This window comes from Dysidea avara, chromosome 14 (assembly GCF_963678975.1).
Source record: "Dysidea avara chromosome 14, odDysAvar1.4, whole genome shotgun sequence".
Classification (NCBI taxonomy): domain Eukaryota; kingdom Metazoa; phylum Porifera; class Demospongiae; order Dictyoceratida; family Dysideidae; genus Dysidea; species Dysidea avara.
The window spans coordinates 9,173,245-9,185,463 of NC_089285.1; the positions used below are offsets into that span (position 1 = coordinate 9,173,245).

Genomic DNA, 12,219 nt, shown 5'->3' on the forward strand with positions numbered 1-12,219 from the left:
GATGAACATCTTACTTGGAAAAATCATATTCATAACATCTGTCATAAGGCCAATTCAGCCTTAGCTTTTCAGAGGAGGAACATCAATCATTGTCCAATGTCTGTAAGATCTCATTGCTATAAGTCCCTTGTCAGACCCATACTAGAATATGCTTCACCTATATGGGCTCCTCACCTTCAATCTGATATTTGTGCCATAGAAAAGATTCAACATTGTGCTGCAAGGTATACAATGAACAATTACTCCTGGAGAAGTAGTGTTACTAACATGCTCACATCACTTAATTGGCCCCCTCTAGAATCACGACGTACATTTTGCAAACTAGTCATGTTTTATAAGATAATCAATTGTCAAATGGAAGTTCCATCTATCTCATTAACATCAATGTCATCAGTTACCAGAGGTCATTCAAAATCTTTCAGAATCCCACAAGCAAGAATCAACTAGTACTTATTTTCCTTTTTACTATCCACTATTAAATTATGGAACACTTTGCCAGAAGATGTGGACAATCAGCCATCTATACAAGGACGTTTTGTTAAACCATCTGAATTTACTTTGATTTTGTTTTGTATCTGTGTGTTATACTCCTTGATGGAGTCCTACACAGTAATAAATAAAACGTGATTATATACATCTACCTTGCTATATAATCGTGCTATAGGTATGGGAAACACTTACCATTTCGAAGCAATCAGATTTGGACTGCAGGTGGTCATCAAAACGACCATGCTATAAAATTATAATACAGTAGACCCTTGGTTATCTGGCCCTCGTTTATCCGGAACCTTGATTATCCGGAATTGAACATGACCATTCTATTAGAGTATTTTGAATATAGGTGTGCGTTCTATTAGAGTATTTCAACGGAGCTCTGTATATAAATGTATGGACTTCAATTATCCGAACTATTCACTTATCCGAACACTTTTATCATTGCCTGAGAACAAAGGGGTTCGGATAACCGAGGGTCTACTGTACACCACATAATATCACTATAAGACTTACATAGTATAGCTACTTGTATAGCTACTGTACACCTGCATGACATGACGTGAATGGACAAGAAAGTAGAGCTTACCTTTGACCTTACATCCACCTTCCTTGCAGCAAAGCTACTGCGTCCACTCTCTTTCTCCTTGTTTCCATTATAGCCAGTTAGTATGTATAATTATACTGCCTTCAAGTATATAGACCGGGTCGATATAGACAATTCTCTACCTTGCACAGATGCATAGCCTTCAACTTTTAAAGTCTTGCAGGGAGTGCACCTTTTGTAAAGCTATTGATCACCGCAATCTTACTAATCGTTGCTTGATATATTATAAAAATGAAACAAAGGACACTCGGGTCTTGATTACTGTTTGGATAATGCTGCTTGATTTGATTTTCAATTTGACTTAGCTAGTAGCTTATAGATAGCTAGTCTATGTATGTTGCACCAGCGCCTTAAGTTGGTCAAGACTGTATTCGATGGTAAGCACATGCTGCGTATACCTGGTACTTGGCATGTATAGCTGCTATCAAGAGTAAATAATGGAAGAGAGAGTATCCAACTGCCATATACTGCATCAAAAATGAGCAGGTCAACTAGAGAAGCCAACCTGTAGTGCTTTCAAAGGCAGTGTTGAATGAAGTAATAAACACCTGCTAGCTCAGACAGTTTGAAGTGTCTGTCAAACAGTCTGAGCTAGAAGGTGTTTATTACTTCATTCAACACTGCCTTTGAAAGCACTACAGGATGGCTTCTCTACTTGACCTGCTCATTTTTGATGCAGTATATGGCAGTTGGATACTCTCTCTTCCATTATTTACTCTTGCTGCTATGCATGGGTATGCACCAAATAAGGGGCAAATGATAGAGGGTACAACATGTACAGAGAATTGAGCTACAGAGAATAAAGCTAAATTTGGCGGGATTAGCTGACTGGCGAGATTTAAAACACTATAAAACACCGGAATATAGGCTATTTAGGTTATATTTTGTGAAGCTTGTTATAGTGCTCAGCAGGCTAATTTGTAGCTATAATATGACTTCTCCGTTAGGAAGCCTGAGCTCCGAATCGCCTCAGCAAGAACTTAAGAAAGACATGGAATGTATTGACAACAAGAGCAAGGGTAAAATTATTCCCAGAGACCACCGTCAGTACAAGGCTTGCTTGCAAAATAACCCAATTACAAAGATAGTGATACCTAATTCTTTGTACTACAACTGGGAGGCTAAAATTAAATTAGAGAAAATTACACTGCTGTGTTTCAACTTACGCTGATCTCCTAAATTTTAGTCTTGCCAGGACAGGCGTGTTCTCATTGGTGAACAGCTATAGAGTGCAGGCTGAAGAGGGAATTCTGTAAAATCAGATCAAGATATACCGAGTTAATGGGGACAAAAAAAACTGCCTTCAAGGAATCTGGTTCTCGTAAATTTTTACAATTTGAAAAAAAGGTGTGCTTTCACAGTCAACACATAGGAATTTCAGGTAGGTTGGCACTGATAACTTAGCTTATAATCTACTGATGATTCACTGTAGCTGTGTACTAGCTATATATATTAGGCCACATAAACTTAATTATTAGTTCACATCCCCACCCACATCACCATTTTTCCTACCTCATCAAGGATTTTTTTGCACCACTGGTGGCTTAGTGCAGCCATCCAGCACCTTTTAAAGTTGGTGCCTTGCTAGAGCAGTCTAAGAAAACTGCATTCTGAGCCATTTTAACTAGCTAATTCATTCAATAATGATGGTTTATCTCAGCTATCCAGTTAGTAAAATAAAAATTAAAAAAAAACATAATCCGCCCTCCAGCAATGCTATTTTTAGTGCAGGAGGATGAGAAACTAATAATTAAGTTTATGTGGCCTTATATACCTTGTTTTTACTTGCAGGAATGCCATATACTGAAGTACGGCTAAGTACCCAACAACGAAAACTGGCCTTGATAAAAGCTAAAACCAAATACTTAAAAGGGTTAGAGGCAATAGGGCTAAAAGCAGCAATGCTGACTGTGGAGACTGGAGGAGAAGACATAAACATTAAGTTGGGGAAATCAGGCCGCAGATCTAGGATTGTCAAGCAAAGAACTGCTACCAAAGACACACAGAAAGCTCTATTGCACACCCTCACCGTAAATAATGTATCATTCAAAGTTTATCATGAGATAGCCTCACTGTTTCCATCCCTGCCAAGAGCATATGTGACCAGATTTTACAGAACCGAACCAAATTGCACATCAGGCAAAATCAAACTAACACCACCAGTGGATAGCTACACTATCGTACTACAAGTTTTGACCCTCAGCACTACTCAAACTACACGAGGCTGGTTTTAATAGACGTCTTTTCTGGGTGGTGTGGAGTGCCCAAATGGCGGTTTCAGGCCTTGTGAAGGACCTGGCTTGGCAAGAATCAGTGGTTTACTGGTGGACAGCCTTATAATGTTGGCCAGACGTGTTCTCTGTAGATTTTGCTACATATCAGCCACTAAGGAGCCAGCACAGCCCTGTAATCTCGTGTCTGGACTCCAATCGTGGTCTGCCACCATTTTGAGGCCTATCTTTTGCCCTCCCTGCCACCCCCCAGCCTCCACCCTTTGTGAGCACTCGTGATGCTACTTCGCTCGTCCAACTGCTCAGATTTTCTATCTTATTTGGCGGGAAACTGTACAAGCAGCTACAAGTACTGGAAGTGGCTTGAAAGGTAACAGATTGATGCATCTTTTGTGTAAATTTCATATGCGTGCTTGCTATCCTTGGAGAGTTATGCTGGCTTCAATTCTTTAAAACCGTTTATCTCGAAACTTCTAATGTGCGATTTGGATCGTTTTTCCAAAATCCTGTCACATATGAGGTAAAGTAAATTATTTTATGCACCCATACAAATGTAATGGTTACGTGTCATCTGTATATAGATAAAGAAACTTAAAAAGGAAATAAAAACAATACCAATAACCAGCACAAAAAAATAATGAGATAGAAGGGGCTGAATGCGACTTCGTTGAGCTTCTAACTGAAGCTGCTACAGACTTGGTTAGTCTACATAATGCCGATAGTTTAACATACTTGACATAGTATGATATATACCAAGTGCATATAATAGCATATACGCAGTGTGAGCAGCCTGCATGTCCTATTAAACTGTAAACCCCCTACACATCACTGTAACTGTGTGATGATAAACATTCCCAACCTTCTAGTCTCATACACAAATACTCCGAGTGCCAACTGTGTTACTCCATTGCAATGCAAATACAACATATTATGCAGGCTAGGAATCTACATAAATGACAATGTAATATCACAAGTGAAATTTGTGCAGGTCATCTACTGACTATACATAGCACAGAATCCAAAATATTATCATGCTATCAAGAAGTGATATCATTTACAAAAATTATGCTATTGCAACCATGCAAAAGACTAGGTATTGTAAATATATTACTGACCTTATCATGCCTTAAAATTATTAACTTGTACATGTAGCAGAACAATAGCTATTATATAGCTTGTGTTGCTTACACAATTACAACCCCATGTATGAGTGTTTACAAGAATTTCAGGTGGTTGATCTGGATCAGAGTTTACTGCTTGCTGCTCTTCTAAACAAATCACACACTTCGTGCCCACACCAATTTATTAGAATATTTACGAAACACATGTACTTGTGTATACTTGCAGTGATAGGGGCTACTACTCTAGCATAGATTCATTCCTTTGCTCCTCAAATACTTAGCACAGGTGTTTAGGTTTCAGTAATGAGCCAGTACGTATTCTTAGTTACATTGTCAAGTAGTCTCATGCCCACCCACCTCAGTACTCTGACTAGTAAGTTTATACTGATATACATCACTATAGCTTATTGTTAGCCTGTGTAGGAATAGCCATGCCACCCTAAAAGCTATAAATTGAATACTGTCATGCATTGCAAAGTTTCTAAAAAAAATAGTGCATGCACGACCTTCATTAGTGACTTTTAAGGAAGAGCAGTGCCTGCAGATCACAGTGTAGATTCGTAGTGGTGTCTTCTTACATGTCTGCATTAAACTCCTGCACAGGTAAACTTTGTTCTGAGGTGGTTTCATTTCAGCGGTCTGAAATACTGGTGTGGCAACTCTTCTCAGACTTCGTGAATTACATTCCCTTTAGGTTTTACAGGCGTTTGGGCCTACCAGGAATGGGCTATCCCTTTGGGCTTGACCTTTATGTACATGACAAAAATTAAGAGCAGCTTTGAGGTTCTGTCGACAGAAAAAGTGATAGTTAAACTATACAACAGTTTAGAATATACTTCTGTGCGTAATACTGTATGCTGTTTAAAGTGGTTTGTTTAACAAGCACTTCCTTAGCAGTCAGTGCATAGCAACGAAATTAAAGAATTATGAAAATTTCATGATTACAAAATCACAATAAATTTTATTGTAAAACCAAAAACCTACTGGCTAAAACCTGGCTAATTCCAGATTAATTAGTTAGCTGTATAGGTATCTGCCCATTACACAACGATATGAATTAAGAGTAGTGTGAGAAGTGTTTCTGAAATCACCATGGAAAATACTGGTGATATGCATAGTACAACCACAGGGAAGCCATATAGTGCCACCATGAATTTTTGTCAGCGAAAAGAACTATATTTTACCTGGTATGTTTGTACAGGCTACATTGCAGTTAGACACTCTCCCCTACTTAAAATGTGTTTTATTATGAACTCTTGTTTTCCATGATTAAAATATCAAGTAGCCTTGCAGCTGGATGGAAGCAGTTCGTAGTCATCTGGTCAAGCCAATTTATAAAATTGTCATATGATGCATCAGAATCAGAACCTGGAACAAGACATGCCAAATGAGGGGTGTATCATCACATGTCTGGTGAGCAATGTAGCCAGTTTATGGTCAAGATAACTAGTAAACTTGAGGAATGGGGGTCTGTTGGTGTGTGGTGAAGATAGTCATGTGGCAGGGTATTGAAAGTTACAGCTTCTGGTGCTGGCCAATGTGGAATAAGTAGAGCATTAGTGGAGCTAATCCGGTACCAGTGATGACTTATTTATTTTTGTTTCTGTTTTCTTTATTTTAATTTTGTTTTTTTTTTGTTTGTTTGTTTCAACATATTGTGTTATATTCTTCTCAAGGAGTTAAGCACGTTTGTGTGTATCCACAATGGCGTATATTGTGTATTGGCAGATCGACAATTTTCAGAGGGGGTTTCAGGCTGTTGAGGTAAGTGGAAATAAATTTATTGCTTACTAGGGATCTGCAATACATATTGATACAGCAATATATTGATACAACAAATAAGTACGCAATCGAACTGAAATTATTTATTATTAATTATAATTTTATGATTGCTTGTAATTACTATATAATTGTATTTATGTATGTGTGTGAAATTATTAAGATCAGTCTTTTTGGCGCCATAAAGCACGTAGTACCTGGATCGGTTACACTGGTAGCAGAGGACGGTTTGTGAAGAAATGTCTACTACTAGTAAGCATATCAGCCTGCCAAGACAATTTTCGGAGGGTGAGCCAACGGAGTGGTTCCAGAAATACGAAATATGTTGCGATGCCAACAATTGGGATGATGCAGAGTGTACAGTGTGCCAGAGCTCTAAACCACCCGCTCCACAGAAAGTTCCACTCATCAGTATGTCAATTGGAAACTATGGCAGATGGTTGCTGTCGACATCCTGGAAGTGCCATTGTCTTTTAACAGGAATCATTATCTACTTGTTATTCAAGATTACTTTAGTAAGTGGGCAGACGCCATTCCACTCCCAAACCAGACAGCTGATCACATCACAAAAAGTTAGTGAAGGTGTTTTCCACCTATGGCATGCCTGACATCCTACACTCAGATCAGGAGAGTAATTTTGAGAGTTGCATTTTAAGACAGACACTTGAAGCTTTTGGAGTGCAAAAATCCCACACCACAGCATACCACCCACAAGGAGATGGAATGGTTGAGTGTTTTAACCGCTCTTTGCTGCAAATGCTTCACGCTTATGTTTATGATCATGCAGAGTGGGAACGATACTTGACATTTGTTCTGTTTGCATATCGCACAGCTGTACATGCCTCAACTGGTGTGTCACCCTTTGAGATGATGTTTGGGCGCCCACCACATCAGCCACCCCTTCCTGAAATCACAGCTTACGATGTTATATCATACCAGAACCAATTACGCTCAAAACTAGCACAAATAGCTGATTTTGTGGAAGCACATATGACAGAGGCAGCACGCAAACAAAAGTTGTATTATGACCAGCATACTACATATCGTTCTTTCAAACCTAGTGATTCTGTGTGGCTAACATCCCTGACAGCTTACAAGTTAGATCCAAAGTGGGAGGGAGATTGAGAAGTACTAACTGTAAATGGATCAACAACATACACTATCTCTGACGGGAAATGGACACAAACTGTTCATGTCAATAGACTGCGACCTCACATTCAACCTGCCCTAAGAGCTGCCACCGAGCTAAGGCCAGAAAAAGTTAGCCAATGGTCACCCCCATCTGTCGAACACATAATTATGGACACAGAAGAACCACCAGCAAGATCTCGTTACCCAACTCGTGATCGTAGAGGTTTAGACCACCTTAGCTCGAGGGCGAGCTTAGTCTAGGAGGGGCGAATGTAATCGAACTGAACTTATTTATTTATTATTAATTATAATTTTATGATTGCTTGTAATTACTATATAATTGTATTTACATATGTGTGTCAAATTATTAAGATCAGTCTTTTTGGCACCATAAAGCACGTTGTACCTGGATCGGTTACAAGTATCACAATACGATACTGTACTTAAAAATATCAATATATCAAAATTTCTAGTACAACAGTCAGTGATTGCTCTACTACTGCAACAGTGATGTAAGAAAGCATATGTTATGAAGAGCAATACAACACACGTAGGACTGCTGTTATGGCTAAAATATTTTTACCTGGGACTTCTAGTAACAGTAGCTGTTACACTTTAAGTATAAAGAACTGCACCACTAAGCAGGAAACAATCTGCTGTCATGTACTAGCCATCTCGACAGCTCATCAAAATCCAGAGTAATCTGGACAAGCCTTTATGGGAGCATGCATTAACATGTTTGTGGTAGCTAATTGTCTGGGTGGTGAAATACAGGCAGGTATCCAGGTAGAGATATGCTTTCTAACAGCACCTCTGTTTTCTCCATACTAAAAGAATCATAACACACTAGCTAATTGTCACATCTGTGTAGCTTATTGGCTTTCACTGAATAACTTGAGGAAATTTGTATTCATTGTATACACAGTGAATGTATATAGAATTGGTGTCAGCTCTTAAGGTACAGATAAATTACAACTATTAGCCAATATGAATAGCCATGACCACTTCACTATCGTATTGTGACACGGTATTGTATTGAACAGTATATTGATGGTGATACGTGATACACAAAATGCACTTGCTGTATATTAAGTAGGGGTCCCTCTAAAATGATGTGTGCTGGCTACCTGAGGCAGTTTGTTTATGGTTGCCATCTGTGAATGTATTTGACCGAGGAGCAGAAGGTTGGACAGTGTTTGTCACTAAGTGAACAGGGAGTCATTGTGCAGCCATACTGGTTTAGTGGAATGTTCAGTCCGGAACAATGTCAAGGTTGTATGCCTTGTTGTTTATGGACAGAAAATGACACATAAGGATACAAGATGTACACTGCACATCAATTCTATGACACCACCACTAACCAGCAGATTTGTCATGTACCAATAGAATGAATGGATACCATTTCATTGTTTACATTGGACAAATGGATTAATTATCATAGAATTTTCTTTCAGTCATATAGAAAATACGATTAAAAGCCACTGAGATTTGCAGCAAATAATAGATTGAAAATTAATTGATGCTAACAATGTAAATAATTAATTTTGATAAACCTGACTCTAACCTAACCTTAGGTTCGCCTATGAACTACTTGTCGCATGTCCAACTACAAGACCCAAGGCAACTTGGTCAACAATCATTTAGCAAGACAAAAAGATGACCCAGCTACAGATTGTTCGTGGAGTACCTGTTTATTAGAACTCTTGTACCTGTTTGTCATGATTAATGGAGAAGTCCAATATATATATCAAGGAAAAATCTGTTAAGCACTCATCTGTTTCTACACTGTTTTCGTCTTCTATTAAACTATGGATGGACTTTACCTAACTGGGTAAGCTTCCTTGTAAAATGTTATTTTGTACTATGTGTAATGTGGGTGTGGTTCATATTAGAAACTGAGCCTGTTCTTCGTGCTACTGTGGCATCACTGAAGGCACAAATTGTGACAACTCGTTCCCATCATATAAATCCACACACGCTGCTTCTTCGACACACGCATTCTATACACTGCTGTGACACCATAGGCACTGGCTACCGCTAGCCTGGTTCAACATTACTGATCACTGCCATTTCCCAGTTGTGCCAGATTCAAGTTTAACTTGCAAAAGGAAGCAGTACGTGCTTTGATCTTTTTCAACACATCAACAAAAGCACGTTCACTCTTCCATGATTATTTAACATTGAGCGACGGTTTCAGTATGACATATAGCCCAATCCCACAATGACTCCACTTATATGCCCATATATAATGCACACATTTTCTAAGTCGGTTAGAGACCACGCCATTAGATCTTTGTGCTAGGTCTCTAACCTACTTAAGAACTTGAACACATAGCTAAGGTGACAGTGCTGAAGCTGCGATAGAATTAAACAATGTATTCATTTGGGAATCATTGTATTTGAATAATATTGATTACTCATAGAGGCTATTGTACTAGTAAATGACATCAAACAGTATGGTAGTACTGTATATTAGGGATCATGGAGGTTTGGGTTTCTCTGGCCAAAAACCTCACCCAAAAACCAGCTTCACAATACCATCCTGGCACCTTGGTGGTATTGGCAAGGCATAACCAAGCACAAAACTACCTTTTGTACTAAATGCTTCCAATAGATTGCTACAAAATTTTAACAAGTTCTTATTCAATGACTGACTAACTGCCTGCCTGGCTGCCTTCAGACAAGCAACACTCAATAACAATTAAGGCTATGGACTTGATTTTTTCAATGGTTGACGTTGCTTCAGCCCAACAATAAAACTACTAAAAATCAAACTTCATAAGGATGTTTTGCAATATAAATAGCAACAATTTTTGAGTACTTGTATTTTTAGAAAGTATGTCACCAGAGGTGTGTGCTTTTAATGTCTTGGTTGGTGATGGTAGAGCTTGCCAAGTGCGACTACTGTAGCAGTGGAGAAAAGTAGAGTACAACTGCTCTTAGAAGCTAACGAAGAGACTATCGCTGTTCAAGAGAACCACACAGATGAATGAAAAGGTGAAGGAAGACTGCTCTTAGAGGCTAAGGACAAAATCATCTCCCACCTACCATCCGCATACAGATGGATTAGTCAAGCAGTTTAACCAAATGCTGACAGACATGCTGGCTAAGGGCGTCGAAAAGAATAGCTAAGAATGAGAACATTTGCCATATGTGTTGTTTGCCTATAGGAGTAGCTTACAACATTCAATGGGGGAGAGTACTTGCTACTTATTGTATGGGAGAGAACCACGTTTACCATATGATGAAGCAAGGAGAGGTGTGCTGGCATGGGTTGGCCTGGGATAGGGTACGGTGAACACATTCTGAGCTAGCGCTAACTCAAGTTGATAATATAACTTGCTTCTACAGTGAACATATTCTATACTCTAAAACTGTTTTTCAAAATGGCTACGACATCAGCAGTTCTGGTAGACTTTGTGACAGTTACGTTCAATTGACGCTTTAAATTCCTGGCAAAAGATGGCAACTATAACATTCTTTTTCTAACTTACACCCCGTTCAGAGTGTTTTCAACTTGGGTTATTGAACTCTTGTTGGCCTTTGTTCTGACACAAACTTGATAGTGCAAGCACTGAATAACAATTGTCTAAAACAAGCACACCAGCTTTTGATTATTTAGGTACATAACAAAAAGGCACAAGAATTGTAGCGAGAAAGCATAGAACCATCAGAGTATTTTACTGAATTTTGTATATTTTCGACCATTGAGCTACAGTAAGACTGGAGTGGTACTTACATACCACTGATAGCAAATAGCCCACTACCTATCTATACAACAAGGAAAGTACAGTAGAGTAACAGTTGCCGCAAGTAACCTACAATTTATGTTTTAGTAGTAATATATTAAAATCTTAATAGCACAGCAAGCCAGACATCAACTCGCAAGGTCACACGATTCAGTGACTTTCACAAGAGTTGATACCCAGGATAATGTTAGTGACACATGTGACAGTGTTAGTGTATTGACTGTGGTGGACTAGTTGTCACTCTCAAAATCAATCAAACAATTAGAGCAAACACTAAATATCTCCCACATGCAGAAATAAGTCAATAGAACTTATAATAACGGAGTGAATTTGGTTGATTTTAAGGATTTGCTTAAATTTTACATACCTAGTTCAGTACAAAGTTAACGTGTAATCCGATAGCAAAACAATTTAAGAATGATCAAACAAAAGGGTGGGAAATATACTGCGACAGAAATCAACAGGCTTATCTCAAACTGGACAAGAACAAATGTGTTACGGATTGGACTGGACCAGAACAAGTGAGTGTCTACGGACTGAACAAGTGGTTGTGTCATGCATGGACTGGACAACTGAAGCTGGACATACAGTGTTCTGTAGGGTATAGTGAAAGAAGCATCCATGCTTGGCATACAGAGTTTTATAAAAATGAAGGTGAATGTGAAGAAACAATGAGAGGTATTGGATCACAAAATTTGCAGGGAAAAAAGCCTTAGCTTGGTTACATGAGAGGGCATATGGTGAAAGCCAGCCATCAATGACAGTTGCCACATTTGCCAATTGGATGAATTCAGACTTAATACCAAATGCCCATTTGCTGCCAGGGATGCTCTTTGCACTGCTAGAAGATGGTTGCATGTACTTCGATTTTCTCCCTTAAAAGGTTTATATTTTGATGGACATGAAAGGAGAATACATTTTAAACACTTACAGCTAATTTGCAGTTAAGCATAGCTAGCCAGACATCAACTCCCAAGGTCACACATTTCAGTGACCTTTACAAGAGTTGATACCCAGGACTATGTTAGTGACACATGTGACAGTGCTAGTCTATTGACTGTGGTGGACTAGTTGTCACCCTCAAAATCACTCTGTGTGATAATGGCTCT

The 12,219-nt window shown here is 38.8% G+C and overlaps 1 protein-coding gene across 10 annotated transcripts in view; it reads right to left on the reverse strand.

Annotated features, from left to right (window-relative positions):
• The window catches only part of LOC136244396 (integumentary mucin C.1-like), a 36,034-nt gene that overhangs the window by 1,195 nt on the left and 22,620 nt on the right, over positions 1-12,219 (reverse strand). Inside the window, exons 1-3 of one of the 10 annotated variants that reach the window (XR_010695223.1) lie at positions 276-1,538; positions 175-217; positions 15-116 (exon numbers count right to left, since the gene is read on the reverse strand). The exons of 1 other annotated variant lie outside the window; for it this stretch is intronic. Coding sequence is in view for 2 of the 9 variants with exons in the window: in XM_066035978.1 (XP_065892050.1) it covers positions 175-213 (39 nt within the window). In the remaining 7 variants the exon portion in view is untranslated. Of the gene's footprint in view, positions 1-14; positions 1,540-12,219 lie in introns of those variants that run through there. 8 more of the 10 variants (XR_010695222.1, XR_010695220.1, XR_010695219.1 and 5 more) reach the window with 8 other exon arrangements.